The sequence below is a fragment of the Mycetomoellerius zeteki genome, unplaced genomic scaffold (assembly GCF_001594055.1).
Source record: "Mycetomoellerius zeteki isolate Tzet28-1 unplaced genomic scaffold, Tzet1.0 scaffold31, whole genome shotgun sequence".
Lineage (NCBI taxonomy): Eukaryota > Metazoa > Arthropoda > Insecta > Hymenoptera > Formicidae > Mycetomoellerius > Mycetomoellerius zeteki.
In genome coordinates, this window is record NW_017257294.1 from 1,182,400 (window position 1) to 1,202,995 (window position 20,596).

General features: G+C 36.0%; 4 protein-coding genes across 4 annotated transcripts; 2 read left to right on the forward strand and 2 right to left on the reverse strand.

Annotated features, from left to right (window-relative positions):
- The first annotated feature begins 551 nt into the window (after positions 1 to 551).
- LOC108724625 (calcium and integrin-binding protein 1) lies at positions 552 to 1,912 on the forward strand. Its single transcript, XM_018451079.1, has 5 exons — positions 552 to 602; positions 693 to 727; positions 845 to 1,092; positions 1,171 to 1,369; positions 1,448 to 1,912. The coding sequence occupies exons 1-5, from the start codon at positions 552 to 554 to the stop codon at positions 1,467 to 1,469; spliced, it is 555 nt and encodes a 184-aa protein (XP_018306581.1). The 3' UTR covers positions 1,470 to 1,912.
- A 176-nt stretch (positions 1,913 to 2,088) lies between these two features.
- Positions 2,089 to 3,219, reverse strand: LOC108724715 (oligosaccharyltransferase complex subunit OSTC). Its single transcript, XM_018451286.1, has 4 exons — positions 3,003 to 3,219; positions 2,659 to 2,732; positions 2,366 to 2,583; positions 2,089 to 2,285 (listed from the first exon to the last, which is right to left on the reverse strand). Exons 1-4 carry the CDS (start codon positions 3,139 to 3,141, stop codon positions 2,267 to 2,269), a joined length of 450 nt encoding a protein of 149 aa, XP_018306788.1. The 5' UTR covers positions 3,142 to 3,219; the 3' UTR covers positions 2,089 to 2,266.
- Positions 3,220 to 3,629: 410 nt separating this feature from the next.
- On the forward strand, positions 3,630 to 19,524 carry LOC108724717 (serine/threonine-protein phosphatase 6 regulatory ankyrin repeat subunit A). The gene is given in 23 exon segments (XM_018451287.1): positions 3,630 to 3,711; positions 3,776 to 3,992; positions 4,861 to 5,023; positions 5,099 to 5,213; positions 5,286 to 5,447; positions 5,518 to 5,527; positions 5,530 to 5,580; positions 5,664 to 5,883; positions 13,690 to 13,950; positions 14,084 to 14,276; positions 14,354 to 14,543; positions 14,619 to 14,865; positions 14,936 to 15,050; positions 15,251 to 15,340; positions 15,452 to 15,666; positions 15,743 to 15,965; positions 16,340 to 16,504; positions 16,579 to 16,937; positions 17,007 to 17,161; positions 17,237 to 17,515; positions 17,603 to 17,847; positions 17,920 to 18,049; positions 18,141 to 19,524. Coding segments are annotated over 22 exon segments (3,825 nt in total). The 5' UTR covers positions 3,630 to 3,711; positions 3,776 to 3,862; the 3' UTR covers positions 18,248 to 19,524.
- LOC108724714 (protein MMS22-like) lies at positions 6,464 to 12,321 on the reverse strand. The gene is made up of 20 exons (XM_018451285.1): positions 12,301 to 12,321; positions 11,165 to 11,393; positions 10,927 to 11,064; positions 10,696 to 10,849; positions 10,459 to 10,638; positions 10,257 to 10,379; positions 9,994 to 10,197; positions 9,680 to 9,927; positions 9,496 to 9,596; positions 9,269 to 9,438; positions 9,042 to 9,200; positions 8,724 to 8,967; positions 8,385 to 8,613; positions 8,219 to 8,315; positions 7,949 to 8,143; positions 7,704 to 7,877; positions 7,268 to 7,630; positions 6,994 to 7,196; positions 6,724 to 6,912; positions 6,464 to 6,640 (listed from the first exon to the last, which is right to left on the reverse strand). Exons 2-20 carry the CDS (start codon positions 11,377 to 11,379, stop codon positions 6,586 to 6,588), a joined length of 3,441 nt encoding a protein of 1,146 aa, XP_018306787.1. The 5' UTR covers positions 11,380 to 11,393; positions 12,301 to 12,321; the 3' UTR covers positions 6,464 to 6,585.
- Positions 19,525 to 20,596: the final 1,072 nt, after the last annotated feature.

Here is a 20,596-nt window from a genome sequence, read left to right on the forward strand (position 1 = left end):
GTTTCTCGTCACCTCTCCTTGAAAAGTGTTTAGGGTTCGGAAGTTCCGCCAATTTCCGCTTTACCGCTTCGCCGATGTGTCTCTTCGCATCTTCTCCACCTTCCTTTCTACCTCTTTCTTCTACTAAAGATCGAATGCATATTTCTGTTCCATTTCAAATGCAGAGAGTGCAAATAAAACGGAGACGCTGAAGCTCGATGAATTTGCACCTGCTGCACCGGCGCGCTGATCAATAAACAGTGCCCTTTATTAAAAGCACAATTACATATGGCAAGAGCAATACGTTCATTCGACAATATAACAATTCATTTACTCAATAATTACGAATAATTATTCGACAGGTCAGTTTAGGAGAATAAAATTTTCTAACCGCTGAACAAAGCCATCTTTAAACTTTAAAACAGGTGTGATAAGAGTAATATGGTTTCACAAATTAGTTGAGCAGTGTATAACGTTGATTAATTGGATTAATGATGGCCGAGTTTCTTCGTAAGGATAATTGAAGCGATTGCAAAGTATTTGCTGACACGTTGTATGGTTGTCTCACAAAGATGGGTGCAGGAAAGAGTCAGTTTACGGAAGAAGAGCTGCAAGATTACCAGGTAAGGCTATTTTTTTTCTTACTTTTGCTTTTATTTTTAGCTCTCTTGACAGATTTTTTTAATAATACTGTGTTTTTCTTTTATTGATAGGATTTAACATATTTCACCAAGAAGGAAGTCTTATAGTGAGTATATATTTTATCAGTGATGACATTTTTATTTTTATTTGAGTATATACATATTTTATTAAGATTTATCAGATTGTTAATTATTATATGTAAAATATTTGTTTTCTTTAATAGTGCACATCAGAAATTCAAGGCGCTTGCTCCAGAAAAAGTTGGACACAACAAAAACGCGAAACTGCCAATGTCCAAGATCTTGCAGTATCCCGAGTTGAGAGTAAATCCTTTCGGCGACAGGATCTGCAAAGTCTTTAGCTCCAGTCAGGATGGTGATTGCACCTTTGAAGATTTCCTGGACATGATGTCTGTGTTTAGCGATGCTGCTCCGAAAGCTGTGAAGGCTGAGCATGCATTTAGAATATTTGGTAAGCATACAGATGCCGATAATTTATCTATGCTGCTGAAATTATATCCAATTCAATAACAAAGTCTTATTTATGAAGATTTTGACGGCGATGATATGCTCGGAGTAGGAGATTTACGGCAAGTAGTCGACAGATTAACTGCACCCCAGAGATTAAATGACAGTGACATACAGCAGCTTCTTCAGTATATTCTTGATGAGGCTGATTTAGATGACGACGGTGCGCTCAGCTTTGCTGAATTTGAGCACATTATAGAGAAGAGCAGCGACTTTTCTAAGTAAGATGCTTCATAGGATCATAATTATAAAATCGTAATTTTTCTCATTTCGTTAGTAATGTAAAAATTTTTTTGCAGGAGTTTTCGCATTCGTTTATAAACGTATTAACGAATTCGCCAATGAAAGACTGAATATTAATTGAAATTTAATTATAACAGACTTGGGCCTAATTCAAAAGAGAAAAAAACGCTATTGCAGAATGTGCCAAGGCTCTACAATTTGGCCTAAGTCAGATAATGATCTTTTTTATTTTTGATCGAGCTTATTTATTTGACGTTATAATAGAAGGAACGGACGTAACTATGAAACATATAGATCCCTTACTTAAAATGTATCTCGTATAATATGCCATATAAAACTGCCAAACATACAGTGGTTGATACACGTGTATGACGCTCCAATTTTAAAGAGATTTTGAAGAGAAAAGCCTCTTCTTTTGAGACCAGTTATTAAGCATTTTTGAAAGCTATATCTTATGAAAGTTGAATGAATGCACAAATTTGACAACTTACAGTCATTATGTCAATTTATATCTATTACTCAGTCAGAAGACAGAAAATTCATCTTTATTATGAACTTTCAGAATTATATTTATAATGAGTATTTAAAAATACAATACTCATATTGAAATACAAATATTATTAAAAAATTTTTTTTCCATTGTTATACATTTATATTTTATTTATAATATATATATATAAAAATGATATATAACATCTCTTATTTATGTTACAAATGATACTAAAGCTATCCAGTTTTGCTTATATTATACTTTATTACAAAATTCATCAATCCTCTGTTACAATATCCTATATATTGTAACGATATCTCACACAATATGATATAAAAATGGTAATTCACCATAATATCTCATAGAATTCACAATCGCTTATAACTTAGGACTGCAGATACCCACTAAAAATAAAAAGATAAATATTATTTGTCTAATAATATTCGCTCAGAGATTGTCTCAAAAAGCCATAAATATATCTTACGGAAGTTTCATCTTCATGAATATCCAGCATGCAGTAAATGATACAAGTATGCTAAGGAATCCAACACAGATCAAGAGAACTCTATTAAGTTTTGGCGTCGATGGACCGTGCGTTTGATCTAATATGATGAAGCCTAATCCTCCCATCGTGAACAAGAAACTGGAGGCTAAACCTTCCATGATGTACTGTCCATTTACGCGATAGGGCATAAACGCTACCTACAAGAATCATACTGGTTTACATTAAAGAAACAACTCACTGAAGAATAAAGTTTTTTTCAACAATAATCTTACAGGTCTCGTGTGACCATGCTCATCCGTCGTAGATCCTACACTGGGTGGTTCAACAATTACATCGTATATAATTCCTATAAAATATAATCGTGTAAAAGTGAACAATAAATGATAAACAGTATTAGAAGCATTATAATGTATTATATTAAATTGTATAAAATAATAATGGAGACAGAGAAAGAGAATATTAAATTATATAAAACAACACATCACTGCTAGGTAAATTATATACATCAATATTTTATAAAGCATTAATAATAAATATATAAAATAATATTATTGTGTAAATTATGTCTTTTATAATGCAATAATAATAAATAAATCGAGAGAATTTGACGGCTAACCTCCTGTCACCAAGAAGTACGACAGCAGTATGAAGGAGAAGACTATCATAGCACTAGGCTTCACGAACCAGGACGGTCTCTTTAGTTTTAAATTAGGCACTTCCAAGATTAAGAACGGTAACCGGTAAACGCACTCCATCCTGCTGCGATCGAGTCTAAGATACTACGAGATGAAAAAATAAAGGATTTCGCTCAGAAACATCCACCTGATAACTCCAGACTGCTCCAGATCCAGACAGCCCGGCACCCCGGCAGTAACTCCGAAGCAACGTCCCCTTCACCCCCCCTCCATCGCCATGCCACACGACTCAACCAGCGAACCAGCGCGGGGCGCAGGCACGGTGCACAAATATATAGATGCGTGACGTTCCACCCGGAAGCGGTTATCACCGGGCGCTTGCGGGTGCCTTTCGACGCCGAGCGAATTGACTCTCGAGTTCTTGTGGTCGACCCGGACCAAGTCGAGGACAGTCGAGGACGATATCCGAAAAGAAAGAAAAAAAGAATCCGACGAACGAACACAAGCGTGATAGCGCGCCATGTAAAATCTCGTCGCAAGCAGCGACGGTAATTAAGTTACCATTAATTTTGATTAGTCCCCACGAAGTAACCTTGCAGCGGGCAGAATGACAAGCAAATTTTTCACGACTCAACGTAAAGCAACCGCTTAATAGCTTGTTTGACGTATTGCTCAATTCTTCAGATACTGGTAAGTATGTATTGGATAACAGTATTTATTTTACACATGTCTAAATAATTTTGATCTATTATAGAAAGTGTAAAAGTATGATTCCCGCTAAGAGAGATCCCTGCTGCAAATGTATAATGGATATATAGTCTGAAATTACCAGGGTAATTTCATGTTGCAAGACCAGTACCGAAGGAACGTATTGCGAAAAATGAGTGAGATTACTCCAATGAATGATGTACCTGAGAGCAACGGTACGATGGAGCAGCCTGCTTACAACGGTGAAACGGAGGAACACGCTGGTAAGTTTACTTATCACATTTATGCTTATTTTCCAATGTACAATAAACGTAATCTTGATTCAACTGACTCTTTATTTTTTCTAGTTCTTAGAACTAGAAAAAGATGAAGAGCAAGTTAAACTGAGATTAAAATTAATCTACATAGAAACAGACATTAGTATGACTTTGTTTAACATAATTCAACTGATAGAAACTTACCTTGTAGCAAAACAACTTATAGCAAAAGGACTATACCCAGTTTTATAGGAGAATTTGAATACCGGATGAACAACTTTGAGACATGTCTAAAATTTTAAGGTATCAAAAGAGAATCAAAAATTCCATAAGCTTAACTTTATAGGAGAGGTTTCCTGAGTGCTCTTAGAACATATATTGGCCACATTTCAATTAAGCAATTAAAACTTTTGTTTCATACTTTGAGTGTCCCTCTCTCTTCTTCATCGATTAATATATATCACTTGTAACTGTTCATTTGGGGTCCAAAAAAGATTTTAGTTGTTTTCGTCAAGATTGGACATATTCCAAATACTAGATGATTCGAGACATCGAATAAAACCAGTCCTACATGGTACATAATACGTGGCCATAATAGCGAACTTTGAACAGCTGTAGCACTCAAGGAACTCATTTTACAAAGTTGAGCATATAGAACTTTTTAATCCTTTTTTGATGCTCTACAATTCTAGTAGGTCTCAATGCTGTTCAGCCAGGGCCCAAACTGGGCATAGTCCTTTAGAATTCATACATAATTTATTAAATCATTCATCTAATCTTTCTGTGCATTAAAGAAAAAATTCTATTTACATTAAAATAATACAGATATTATTGATAAATTAATTGCTGATCTTTTCTGTGTGTGTTTCATTAGTCAAATCTCCAGTAAGTACAGAAGAGAAAGCACCAGATTCAGTGTGTGACAATGGCGTAAAGAGGGGTGCCACCACCACTGGCAACACAAATAGAACGAAGAAACGTAAAAAAGCCCCGAGAGACGCTACTGCGCCAAGACAACCTCTGAGTGGTTACTTTCTGTAATGATCGAACATACAAATACTTTAATATAAGTTAAAATATTCCGTCTATAATGAAATATAACGTGTGTGCAGGTTTTTAAACGATCGGAGAGAGAAAGTTCGACATCAGAATCCAAGCTTGACATTCACAGAAATTACGAAACTTCTGGCTGCAGAATGGAGTAAATTGCCAGTTGATCAGAAACAGGTTTGTTGCTTTCTTACCGTATCCTCTATTTGTATCTCTCTGTAATATTAATGAAATGATAAATACTTTCAGCATTATTTGGATGCAGCTGAACAAGACAAAGAACGCTACAATCGCGAATTTAGTGATTATAAGCAAACAGAAGCATACCGGCTGTTTAACGAAAAACAATCAGAGAGACAAAATGAAAATAAGAAGGAAAGAAACGGCACGGATGTAAACACCGAACAGAATGTATGATGATATTGCTATATTTAAGATTGTGGCTAATCGATCTTAACGTTAATGGAAACTTTTAATTTAGGACGTTCAGCAGAAGGCTTCGACATCCCTATTTTTACAGAAGAATTCCTAGATCATAACAAAGGTAAAGAAGTTACAGGAATTACGACCAATCAGTAAAATATAATAAAAAGAACAAATTTTAAAATAATGAAAATATCTGCGTAGCTTGTGAGGCTGAATTAAGACAATTACGGAAAGCTACGTCTGACTACGAAGCTCAAAATGCGGTTCTGCAACGACACGTAGACAGTCTGCATGCAGCCGTGAGTCGCTTGGAGTCCGAAACTACTCAACAACGAACGACTAATCAAGCTCTGCAGCGTCATTTGGATTCTCTTCGTTCTCAGCTAGCAGGCTGCTTCGCCACTATACCGCTTCCAGGCGAGTTTCCATAAAAAATTCTATCACTGATCCCGTATCAGATCGACATTTTATTTGTATAAATATTTAATTTTTTATAGGCACACACGACGGTGCTACGTTACATAATATTGACAGTTATTTCGAGAGGTTGGAGTCTCTATTAAGTGGTAACGCCGAGCAAAGTCTACGTAACGCCGTACGTAGTGCTGTGTCTCGTCTTGAATTAGTTGGATGACGATCGCCTGAGGGCAATACAACCAGTGCGTCGTTGAAACATCATCGTTCGAGGCATTCACATCGAAAGTAGCGAGGCAAATTTAGGTGTTGTTTTTAGCGGTTTGTAAAAAAATTCGATGTTATTACCTTAAATAAGACCGACGATTGCCAGTTATTTATGAGTGAGTTTACGTGTGTATCGTATCTAATTATTATTTATGATATCTTCAGTACACGAGACAATAATTTACACTTTATATACTTATTTTAATCAAAATTGAGTTATAAATATAATAATTTCATCAACTTATACTACATATTTTAACTTGATATATAAACTTAATCTAATTTATGCATTTATGTACATTGAAATAGTTACATGTGCATTGAGATCAAACTCTTGTTAATTAATACCCGATGATTAATCAGAAAGTCTAAAGAATCTAAATTGAATATTATTTAGAATACTTGGCGCTTATTAAATTATTAATATATTTTTATGATCCTGTCACGAATTATTATCCATATTCAACATATGCTTTTTCAGTTGATTCGACATGAATCTGAAATTATAAATTTTAATCTAACATCATGTTATATAAACATAAAAATTATTTATAATTTAAAGATTTATGATTATTCTTACCTCAAGGATGCTGCATTGGGTCGATTATATTGCTCAGCATAAAGTATAATAGCTTCAATTTGCGGAAATATATTGATTATAATATTTTTCTTTATCGATAAGACAGATCGTATGAATTCAAATGTAAATTGCGTATTTGTCATCAAATATTTTTGCACTGCAGCAGAAATAGCAGTTTGGAATTTTTCCCTGAAAAGCCAAGGATTGATTATAAATTATATATTATATATATTTTAATTTTAGATGTAATATATATTGATATTTGTTCACCTGATAAATTTATCTTCCTGGTAATAAGGATTTTTTATTATATCATTGATAAAGTCAATTGTGTGCAGCTTGTGTGGATGGTGATCATGAATCTTCATGTAACACCCAAAGATGCTCGGAGAACAAATTTGGATAATATGTTCCGTAATATATTTGGGATACTTTCTTCCTTCTTTAACCAATGTTTTTATAAGCCAAGTTATCTGTGTGAATGTGTAATAAATATATTTGCAACACACTGTGACACTGAACAACTAATTACATGATTGCATACCAAGTTGGAGTGTTTGTGCAAGACGTTGTCGGACGATATATTATAAAAGTTTGACATCAACATTTCGAAAATCATACGTAGAAATTCGTTCTTTACATCCTTAAAGCATTTCAGCAACGTATCAGACACCTTAAAATTGCAACCGCTGTTGACTTCAACTATCAGAATCGGCAAGTATTGATCGAAGATATCTCGAATCATCGCTTGCAATAATATATCGCTTTTGACATTCAATTTCTCCAGTCCGAGCATTACCATTGAGAATATCTTCTTTCCTAATTGCTTTATATACGACTGCGTAGAATTCTCTGGTACCAATATAATTTTATTGATGAGTGTTCTTAACATATCGTTTGGTTGATTCTGTGAAAGCAACATTTCTTTTAGAATATAAAAAGCAACGATCATTAAGTTACACATACTTTAGAATATTTACTTTAGTATATAGCATTGGAGAAATACAGAGAATCAGAGTACCAAGACATCTATAAATCCAAAATGCAAGTTCCGAATCTTTTGTTTCCTCCGTTATAGGTATCATGACCCACTTCTCTAAATTCTTGAAATATATCTTACATTTCGCGTTGTACTGATGCTTTTCTTGCTCAGACTGTAAAATTTTGCAGTTATATTAATTTGTTTCTGGATTGGATGAGCATGCTGAATTCATAAAATTAATACCTTTAAAGTATTTAGTTTTTTCATGAACGATATTATAAATGTCAAAATAGGTTCGTTACTGTTCTTAAATTCGTACGTATCATAATCTGACACGAATATCTCTTTGATTTCATTAAGATTGATAATGTAATTTTGCAGAATCTTTATATCTTCCTTGTTTACATTGTAACCAACAATGGAACATTTTATCCAAGCCTAAAACATATTTTATTAACTCTCTTCTAATCGCTTTACAACGTATAATAACAAAACAAATTGGTATGTACAAACTTGGATAAGTATAGTATCGAAATTCGGAATTTCCTTTTTCAAGTTTTGAACAGCTTCTTCATTCTCGAGAATAGACGTTAAATAATACTGGGTAATTCTGAAGACGAGATAGTTTATTATTATACTATTTTCAATAGATATTGATTTTCAGATAAAACATTTTTACCTTATATCTTTCACAAATATCGATGCTGCAAAATGTTGAAATAAAGATACAGCCGAGTGTTTATACTTCTTAGCAATAGTTGGTTCTCTGACTGCCTCTAAAGTGAATATGACAGCTAGTTTGGAAATAATTTTGTAATTGTCACCAGTGAGTACGGGATCGAAGACGAGTTGGCGAACTCTGGATGCAACGAAACACCACAGTGCGTCTAACATTTTTCTAGCACCATCTACAAGCATATTTTAGCAAGTACTTTTTTTCGTCGTACAAACTTGAAAAAATATATCATCCGAAATCACAATATTAATATATTTGAAATGAAGACAAAGACATACCAACCCGAATTGTTACATGAAACTTGCAAGACGATACATTTTTCGAAAACATTCGCGATCATTTCTAATAAAGATCCAATTCTGTTCTTTTGGCACTCCAAAAGATAACGATCGATCCAACCACCGATAAAATTAAACTCTCCTAGATCCATTTTCTCATTGCCAGCCAAAATCGTGTTCAATACATCTACGAAATTGATCATCATGGAACGAGATGTTTCATCCTTGCGACAACTTATCAAGTTAATCTGTAAAAAGAATCAGGATTTACAAAAAATGTATGATTTACATTTGCATAATTCACATGAGAAATGGAGCATACTGTTTCTGTAAAATGTCCAGCTATGGAACCAAGAGATAATTTTCTTTCATTGAACAGCAAGAGACACGTTAGTTTTCCTTTCCAGATTAGATTGCATTTTTTATTATAATCGTTATTCAATTCATGCGTAAATGGAAGGAGATCTAACATTGTTACACACTGTAAAAACATATATTAATAGACATCGTTAATGAAGAATTTAGCAATCGTATATTTTTTTAACTCACAACGTTTGTATCTGCAGTAATAGCTAAAGTAATAAATAAAGATATGAAATTGTAGAGGCCACTCTCGGAGAATTCTGCGACTTTATTTTTTGAAAATTTCGTATATACACGCCCCTTAATTTGATTCCAGTATTTCGGGTCTGAAGTGCCATATTTTTTCAAAAAGGTACCTAAAAGATTAATTTTTATGATACAATCAATACTCAGAAAATTTTCCACCTACTCACCTATTAAATGTAAGAACATGCCATAGCTGGATTCCTTGGAATGTTCAAACTTTCCATAAATCCTATCATTAATGTGCTTCAAAATACCCGTAGCTGTTTTCCTAAAAAAATATTCAAACTTTATTCATTTATTTTTGAATATATAACTACAATCATAAATTTATATATAACTACTTGAACATACTTTTCAAGAGACAGGGCCCAAGGCCCAGAAGTTTGTAGTAGGAATGGTTGATCTAATCTTTTGTGGAAACAGTCCCAAAGAAAAGATATAATTGGCACTCGCGGTTGCCACCAATTAATAATAAGATCAAGTAATAATGGTATTATGATCTTAAGCTCCACATCAAGCTCATCTCTTTCACCATCTTTTCCGCCTTTACATACGTATGCTTTTAGAACCTTTTCAACTTGTTCGCAGTTAGATTTAATCTGTAAATGAAAATATATATCTATTACACGATCTATAAAGTTTAATTTAATTTATATCGTAATTACCCTTGGAGAATTAGATTGCAGATATATGCCATCATTACTGTATCCATACAACAGAGACAGATGATATATTATCCAGATGCAAAACAATTCCGGATTCTTACAAGCTGGCAGAGAGGAGTCCACGCTTCTGTGCCAGAATATTGCTTGGGGCTGATTCTTACTTAGTACTCTATCGATACAACTATTTACAACATCCCAAAACGTCTAAAATTGGATAAAAATATATATCTACGAAATTATTACTTGGTTATTATTATTAATACCTTAGTTTTCTTCCTTTCTCCTAAACTGTCGACAAATATTTGAAACATGAGCCATAATTCTCGCGTGCATGTGCAGCAGTATGGCGTTTTCTGCGTGAGATCTATAGTCCAGTTTAAGGCTAACTGTAATACAAAAACAGAAATATAAAATACCACGTTTATATTATTATACAAACAAGTCAAATGTTTTAATCATTTTCACCCTTTCAAATATTTTCAAGGTAGAATATAGAAGGTCATTGATGACCATTTCAGCAGTGGTTTCAAACTCCTCAAACTGCGTGTGATATTGGAACCATGTAGTCCTTGAATGCATCAACGTTACGAAGAACCATCTTAACTCTATATGGATATGGTACAAATGAAACTCTGACTGATTACACTGAAACAGAAATAACGTTTTTGCTCGGCCAAGAAGACAATCAATTTTTTTAGTTACCTTATTCCCTATATTAGAAGCAGCATAAAGCAGAGTCGAATCCGGGATGCTACGTAAAGTACTGAGAAAGTGTTTAAGGCAATCAAATAGAGTATCCACGTCTTTACCAATTTCAGGCATTACTATTTCTAATGCATTAAGATCCCATTTTATGCTACAATGTTAGAATATAAGACGAATCAATTATTGCAAAATAAAAACATCGCAGAGATAAGAAAACATTGCATTTACCTGTTCATGTACATACGGAAATATACAATAAATTCGCAAATCATCTTTCTTAGAGAAAAGTAATTCACATTATCATTATTGCATGATCCAGATATCGTGACTGGCCTCTCCTGTCTGTTTAGTATTTTGAGTTGCATCCTGCAATAGAAAAATAAATGTAAGATTATAAATGATATTCGTTCAGTAGCCTTCAAAATATGATAATAAAGGAGATTTTGTTCTCAAGAAACGTTCTTACTCCATGCAATTAATAAGATGTTTAAGATCCATCACGGCAATTGCTCCAGGCATGACGCAGTCAAAGAGCCTGACTTGCATGTGTGAAAAGGAACAGTCGATTTGCGAAAAAAGCGCATTGTCCACCTCCTTGCGGTAAAACAGCCCACTCCTGCTTAGCTGCCAGTCATTGACGTTCACTTTGCCACTGCAGTCGAAAGTAGCATCGAGATCCATCTGTAATAGTCGTGCTAAATTATTTATCAGTATATTATAAAATTGAAGTAACATTACAACAATATATTCTGTGTTCAGCAGAACACAAACAATAGTTTTGAAGTTTTATGATTGCTGAGATAGGACCATTTTTCTAGATCTAAAAGCATAATTCAATCAGCGTGAAGAAAACTTCCAACAGTTGCAAAATAAACGTTCTGCTGAACGTAGTTATTATAAGTAATAAATTGTTTACATACTTCTCTGTATTTGCGATAATAGTTGTAAGATTCGCGTCTCAATCGCTGAGACAAAAATTGCTCTCTCTCTCTCTCTCTCTCTCTCTCTCTTTTAATTGGCACCTCGGCTACGATCTGGCGATAAATTAGTTGTATGAGCCAACAAAAAAATCCAAAATGCAGGTAACAAATACTGATAGTAAGCACGAAAAAAAAGCTCGGGCCAATAAAAGGGATATCCAAGCCGAAACGAAACACGTCTCGCTTTTCGCGCTCGTCGTGAAACTGTTTAGACAAAAATCATGATGGAAATATGTATTTCTACCATGCAAAAATTGCATTTAAGATCCTGATGAAAACTCCAAAGAGAGAGAACGTGTCCACGCTTCAACTAGCAGACAACTTTTGTGCATTTTGGCGGCATCTCCAGTGGCGCTGATCACATGAACCGCGGAATCAATTGTGAGACAAAAGACGATTGAATCCGATTGACGGAAACCTGCGATAAAATATCACCATGTATCGAAACGTAATTTTTTCGTCTCAATTATTATTTCGAGTTAAATTACCAAATCTAAATTTACATATTACAATTATTTTCTTTGAAACTAAACTATTATATTTATGAAAAATACAAATCAATTACAGTTTCAGGTAAACGCAATGAAATATCGCGATCGTGCGTGCTCCACTTTTTTCTCACGTTTTTTTCTCGTCTATTCTTTCATACAATTCCTTTGTATTCCGGTTTCCATTTTTCGTTTCCCATCGAGAGAAACCTCCCTTTCTCCGCCGTAACCTCACGATCTCCAGAGGCCGCATCCAACGCCGTTGTTTACAAGCTCGCGCACAACAATGTCGAAGATGGCGGCAAAAGCGAGGAGCGCGTCGGACGAAGCGGCCACGTGCGCGTGAACATACACAACGATAGGACGCGACGAGCCCGACGCTGCATCGCTCGTTGTTGAAACGATCTATCCGTGAACGAGACGCGTACCAGACGCGTGACACGCGCACCCGGACTTGACCTGACCGCTCGTCCAGTCGGCGGCGGCAGCGGCAGCTGAGAGGATCTCGTGCCCGTAGATCTGATGACTCACTCGCTTACGATCGGATGACGATGCTTCTATGAGGAAGAACGACAACGTAGACACGGAGAACCCTTGGACCACACTGGTCAACATGAATACTTTCAAAGATCTCCACGAGGAGGTACGTTGCGTCCTCTCGTTCGGCCTCTCCTAAGCTAGCACATTTATCTAGGAAGCGTAGGTTAGCTCTTCCGTGTCTGATTTGTATTTTAGTCTGACGTGGATGTTTCTGGTACGCTTCTATAAATTCTATCCTCCCTGCAAAGCCTGAATGCACATTGTCCATTGTATGTATATTTTGTCTTGAGAATTTTTTTAAATCAAGTTCCTTTGTTTTGGAGGCTGTATGAAGGCTCATAATGGTTTTACTTGTATTTTGATTATGTACAACTATTATTGTGTTTTTTTTATAATCTACAAGTGTTTCTAATGAAGTTTGGATTACATCTACATTGTTTGATATTTCACAAAGATCTCTTCTTTAATCTAGATGAGATAAAGAAAAATGAACTTGTAATTGTTTATTTTTACAGCCTCCTTTGTTACAAGCTATATTTCATGGAAATGTGGAGGCAGTTCGTACGTTGCTATCGCAAAAAGAGGATGTTAATTGGCAAGACAAGGAGCAGCGTTCTCTTTTACATGCGGCAGCATATAGGTTAATAGCTCAGTTAATAAAAATGTTGGAAGCTCAATAGTATTTATTTCTACCAATATAGATTAACTTTAATCTTTTCAACTTCTCATTTTTTTCTAATTTTAAAACTAGAAAAAAATGAGTAAGTTAAATCAAGATTACAATTAATCTATTATTAGAAAAGGCCTATTATAATATAGATCAAGTCAAGGCAGTTTACTCTTTATCTGTTTCTAATTCTTAGAACTAAAAGAACATAAAAAGTAAATTAAACCAAGATTAAAGTTAATGTATATTGGTAGAAAACGAGCGGATTAGAAGTTATTTTAATTATTATATAGTTAAAATGGTATTCGTGTTTCAGGGGAGACACCGCTATTGTAGAACTTCTCTTATTAAACGGTGCAGCAGTCAACAGTAAAGATAAGAAATGGTTGACTCCCTTGCATCGAGCCTGTTGCTCGGGAAATTACAATGTAGTGGATGTTTTATTAAGATACAAAGCAGACGTAAATGCTCGAGATCGTAGTTGGCAGACACCTCTTCATGTAGCAGCTGCAAATAACGCTGTGCAATGCATAGAACTTTTAATGCCACATTTATTAAATATCAATGTTTCAGACAGGTGCATACTTTTGATTGTATCATTATTGTAGTTATCTCACGATGATTACACAATTAAAAATTACAGATTTATAGTAAATTATTCATAAGCATTACATACATATAGATTATTGTTAAATTTTTAATTTCTGCAGAGGCGGAAAAACATGTCTTCATCATGCGGTGTATAACGGACATCTTGAAATGTGCGAATATTTAATGCAATTTTGTTGCGCGATAAACGCCTCCGACAAGAAAGACCGAAGGGCTTTGCATTTCGCGGCGTACAAAGGTCACAACGAAATTGTGAAAGCGCTAATAGCCAAAGGCGTTGAAGTCGATGTTAAAGTACTAATTTGTTATAAAACTTGTTTTAAAACTTTTGTTATCCTAGGTGTAAATATTGTATGTATTTCTATGTTTAGGATCGAGATTTATATACTCCGTTACATGCAGCAGCTGCTTCTGGTAATGTAGAATGTGTGCACATTTTAATCAAAGCAGGCGGTGATATCGAGGCCAAGAACGTGTACGGAAATACACCATTGCATATCGCATGTTTGAACGGATGTCCGCTCGTGATCAAGGAGCTTATAGCTAATCGCGTTAATTTAGGTGGGTCATTATTAAGATTTTGAATACTTCGATTCATGACATTTGAATAAACGTTGTATTTATCGTTCACAACAGAGGCCGTAAATTATCGAGGGCAGACCGCGTTGCATGTTGCTGCTGCCAGCGTACATGGTGTTCACTGTTTCAAGATGCTGATCTACAATGGATTAAAGGTCAACGTTCAGTCGGAAGACGGTCGTACACCTTTGCACATGACTGCGATCCACGGAAGATTTACAAGATCCAAAACATTGCTAGATGCAGGAGCTTTTCCAGATGCAAGAGATAAGAATGGAAATACAGCATTGCATATTGCCGCCTGGTAAGTCACCTGTTCTTGTGGACGTAGTACTTTGTGATTTGAACGAGATTATAAGAACTTCAAATTACAGGTTTGGCTTCGAGTGTCTGACGACATCTCTATTGGAAAGCGCTGCATCCCCAGCTACACGCAACGCACAGCAACGTACACCGTTGCATCTGAGTTGCCTAGCGGGACATATAGAAGTGAGCTACATATTTTTTCGATATCTATACTACAGCTGCTTTCCTTTTGGGAGACAGTTAATATAAACGTCATTCTATTTCTTTGCATTCGATAATAAAGATACAATGACACTTGTATTATATATTATCTCTTAAAAGGAAAGCAGCCTACATTTGATTTATATTATGAGGATTTAATGTCTGATTTGGTTTTATCGTAGGTCTGTAGAAAATTATTGCAACTCGATAGTAGGCGAATTGACGCGCGAGATATCGGTGGCAGGACAGCTTTACATTTGGCAGCATTTAAGGTAGTGCATCACTTTTAATCTTTTATTAATATAACATTAATATTTTTTTAATTTAATAGCATAAATCAATGTGTGACAAGAGAAAGAATATATTAGATTTATTTTAAACAGGGTTCTGTAGATTGCTTGGATCTGCTGTTGTCTAGCGGTGCTAATTTCCGTCTTGTCGACAACGACAATCGATTGGCTCTTCATCATGCTGCATGTCAAGGACATTACCCTTGTGTCTTTACTCTGGTTGGGTTCGGTAGCGATTCGAACGCTCAAGACGTAAATGGCGCAACGCCATTACACTTGGCTGCAGCGGCATCGAATTCTAATGCTCAGTCAGTATCGTTTTCCCTCTAGCGAATTAATTTCTCAAATTTATTTGTCTATATGATTTATTTTAATTTTATGCAGATCTTTCAAGTGCGTGCAGTACTTACTGCAGCATCGGGCAGATCCACGTTTACGCGACAAACGCGGTTTTACTGCGATCCATTACGCGGTAGCGGGTGGCAACAAAGCGGCACTAGAAGCGCTTCTGAATGCGTCGTCGTCGCCTTCGAATTTGACCGCTTCGCTTAACTCCTCGACTGGTCAGGAGCCATCCCTACCGGCACTCACTCCAATACATCTCGCGGTACGTAAACGCAAAAGATACGCAAATTTAAATCAAAATTCGGTATCAATGATATACAAAGCAGTATTTGTAATTCTCAAAATTTGTATTAACCTTAATCTAAAATAAATTTTAACTTTATTAGTTTATGTGCAGCTCAATTCGGAAAAAATTGCACTTTTTCATTTTAATTTGTTTATATCTAAAAGGATATTGCTTAATTAATTAAAATATCATAAAAAATGATAGTTTTTTTTCTTAGTTTAAGTTTCTGTTATAAGTATAAATTATATCAATATGTGCATATTAATAGTTAAGTATAAAAAAAACATTAAAAAGATTAAGGAGAAAAAGGTGGGACATATTTGTCCCACTGTCCCTGTAAGGGTTAACAGGCGTATCACGGTCACGACGAGATCTTGCAGCTGCTTCTGCCCTTGTTCCCTAATACGAATATCAAGGAAGACAGCGGAAAGACACCGTTAGATTTGGCTGCCTACAAGGGGCATAAACAGTGCATCATATTCTTGTTGCGATTTGGCGCTTCTGTGGCAGTGCAGGTGAGAAGAACCTGGATTCTTCACTTGGTAAGCGTACATTCACACGCGTAACACTAGTGTCATTATGTTTCCAGGACTCCGTTACGAAACGCACGCCTGTGCATTGTGCCGCTGCCACAGGTCATGCGGATTGCTTGGCTCTTCTTCTGCAGAACATGGATGATCCCAACGTTGTAAATTGTTACGACTCCAAACAACGCACTGCTTTAACGCTGGCGGTAGCGAACAACTTTCCGGAGTGTGCGATGTTATTGTTGACGTATAAGGCCGACTGCAATTTGCCGGATGTCAATAAGCACACGCCACTATTTCGCGCTGTGATCAACGAACGTGATAATCAGCTAGTGAAACTGTTATTGAAGCATGGCGCCCAAGTAGCTGTGCAAGATGTGAACGGTAAAACTCCGTTACATTTAGCAGCGGCTTGCGGCAGGTAAGAAGTTACGTTTATACGAAATTTTTCACCGCATAGAACTGTTCTACATCTCGAGTTCGTTTGTAGATTATACGCTTTGGCTGCACTCGTTAAAGCCGATTTGACCGCGGCGGCTTTGAAGGACGATCAAGGCTGCACGGTGCTCCACTGGGCTTGTTACAATGGCAATTCGAATTGTGTGGAATATCTTTTGAATCATAACGTCTTTGATTCCTTGGAAGGCATGTAGCTTTTTGTCCTTTAAAGATGAATATTCAACATGATATATCAAGCTAACTTTTTTTTATTATTTACAGGTAATCCGTTTTCTGCCGTACATTGCGCTGTATATCAGGGATCTGCGCACTGTCTAGATTTGTTGATTAACAAATTTGGCGGGCAAGCGGTTGCTGCTCCAAGGGATTCATCGTGTGGTTTATTACCCCTGCATATCGCGGCGAGCGCAGGATCCGTTGAGTGCGCGAGATTAATTCTGAACTCCGTCGGGCCGGAACTAGCCGGTCTCGAGACGACTGACTATTTCGGTCGGACGCCACTTCTTTGCGCAGCTGTCAATGGGCAGTGCAACGCTATCGGTAATTTAATCGCTCTATGCCTATAACAAAGTTATACTTTTACGTTATTTTCGAGATAATCTCGTATTAATAAGATGCATCTCGTAGAATTGTTGCTCGAATGGAAAGCTGACGTGCGCGCTGTTGACTCCAATAAGAATACCGCACTGCACTTAGCGTGCCAGAGACGTCATTCCGCTGCAGCGTCATTGCTTCTAAATTGGATTGAGTCACTCGGCAGCTCCGATACCGACAAGAACACGACACAATTGCAGCGCGTTTCTGTTATTAACATGATCAACAAGCAGCAAAGAACGCCATTGCATCTGGCAGCGAGAAATGGTCTCGTGACGGTAAGCAGAAATTGTGTCGACGATACTAGAAATGTAACAGCTGACATTTTCTGAGAAATATATTTTGTTTAGATTACGCGACGATTATTGCAATTGGGTGCAAGTGTCATAGCTGTCGATGCTGATGGACTCACGCCCGCATTAGCCTGTGCTCCAAATCCGGCAGTGGCCAAGTGTTTAGCGACTATCCTCTCCGCACAGGGTAATATTTCATTTTATCTATTATACATATTGTAAAAAAAATATATATTCATGTATGCATACAATATATAAGACCGCGCTATTTCTACCAGGTCAAAACGGGGAAACCACGCAATACTCGCCGGCTATTCAACATACGTTGGAGGTATATCTGAACGGCGTGGACTCGCAACACAGCTCTGACTCGGAGTTTTACTGACAACGAGTGTCTGCACGCTCGGATCGCCAAATATTCCGAGCGAGAATGAACGTCGGCTCGAGACGCGGCTACATCGACGCCGCTAGACTGATCTTGATGAGCTGCTGGCTCTTTTCCGTTCTAGCATAATTTAGCTTCGACGTGCCGGGTGAGGTTGCCGTATAGGCGGATCTCCCATGGTGGCTAGCGTAAATCATGACAATACTGGTGTCTGTGCTATCGAGAAACTCGATAGAGCAGCTAATCGACTGCCAAGAGGGGTATGGATGTATGTATGTTAACCAGTTACTTATATATAATAGTCGATAAACTTAGGCATACTTAGGAAATGATCGAGTTGTACAGAGTATTCAAAGTCAACTTTCTGTTTGTGGAATTAGGCATTCGTGAAGTATAATATTGTCTTATAAAAATCCAGTGTTATAATTTTATTTTAAAATCTGTCAATTAGAAAGAATGTACGATGATATTTCAGGGATATTATGTGCGTATATCATCCAATATCGATCGCATTATGCAATGTCCGTATGATTAATGATCGATAGAATGATTAATGCACTAAAGCTTGGGAGGACGCCCGCATGAAATTCGGGAGATCCGGATTTGAATCCCGGCTGAAGTAATATTTTTCGCAATAAATTATTTACAGTGTTTTCAAAATACTTATTAGCATCAATTATTAATAGCTTTTTAAGATGCCGAATTGCATTAATAATATTAAATTGCTTGTCAATTTAATTTGTGATATTATTACTTTAGCTTCGGTTTAAGACTGTGTTTCAAGACCGATGAATAATCGACGCACAGTTTGCTTGAACTGGAAATTGTATAAATACACAAGAAATATTATTAAGCACGAAGAACCGCCTTGATGGCATTTTTCATTCATGTGCACTAATGTCAATAATTTTCCTTGACTATTTATGTAACTAGAGTATTCTAAGACGGGTTCATCTGACAATGAGATATTACCGTAGGGCGTATCTTTTTCATTAGAGAGAGTACAAAATTTTGCCATTAGCACTCAATTATCTTCCTCTAGAACATTATTCCACGTATTGAAATTAATTTACTTTTAACTCGAGCAAAATATCAGGATTACATGATATCTATTTTTCTCTCTTAAATATCTTACATATAGATATGTATCTCTCTTCTACATAACTGAGAACGAGATGTAGCTTTGTCGCACACATTTGTGCAGTTTTCATCTCTTGTAGCCTACAACATCTAATATAATTAACACACACGTGTATATATATATATATATATACACATATATATATAACTCCTATATTTCGAGCGGTATGTTTGCATAATTTTTTTAATCGCGTTGATTAATGTAACGAGTAATAATAAGATTCTCTCACGATCGCGAGTCTCAAATATGGACCACAAAGAATAATAATAATAATAATCGCGAATACAAATAATAATAATAGTTGCGTTAAATAAGTCTCGATTGCAATTATAGATCTAACAATGTGAAACAGTGGCGTATCATCAGTTTTGTAGTTGAGTAAATGTAGCAATAAAGAAAGGCGCAATTCGTTTGTTATGATAGGGAACTAGATATCAGTGCAAATATTGTTAAAAAATATAATGTAGACAATGCTCAATTGATTGCATTTACTGAACTAGATCGTTTCACATTAGCCGGACGTCTTCCATTCTCAGCAGTAGTCTCAACTGAAAATTTTAATGCATGTTCTCTGCGTTAATGCCACTCGTATTTTATCTGTGTTTACATGAAAAGATTTTCTTTCGGATTATTTTATGTACTTTTTTCCCCACGCTTTTAACTCGAAATTCAGGTCGAACGTTCGCGGAAATTTGGCGATTTGGTTTGTCATACGAGAAAGGGTATGATTGATGTATAAAGGAAAAATGCCGAAAGTATGAATGTTTAATTATCAATGTCCTAGCGTTGTAAATATATCGAAGGGAACCGGAATTAACCCTCTCCCGAGGACGACTCTGTACAACAGAACGGTGAGACGAAGAAGAGAATCGAATATTTAGCTATTTTCTTAAAGATTTGTAGTAAAGCGCAAACTGCCTGACTGTAATTGTATGTCGATTGAGAAAGTATAGTTTGTAAATGTAAAATATGTAACGGCCGATCGAGGAATTGAATCGGATTATGTCGGAACATTTTGGCCCGTATTCAGAACGCGTTTTTATCGATAAAAACGCGCTTTTATCTCTAAAATTCTATAATATGCGTGACGTAAAGTATAGTATGTTAGCGCGCTAACATCGTTGTAAGCGCGTTCTGAATACGGCCTTTATTTTTAAATGTTTCACATGCTTTTTATGCTCTCCGTTAACATTTTGATCATCGTAGTA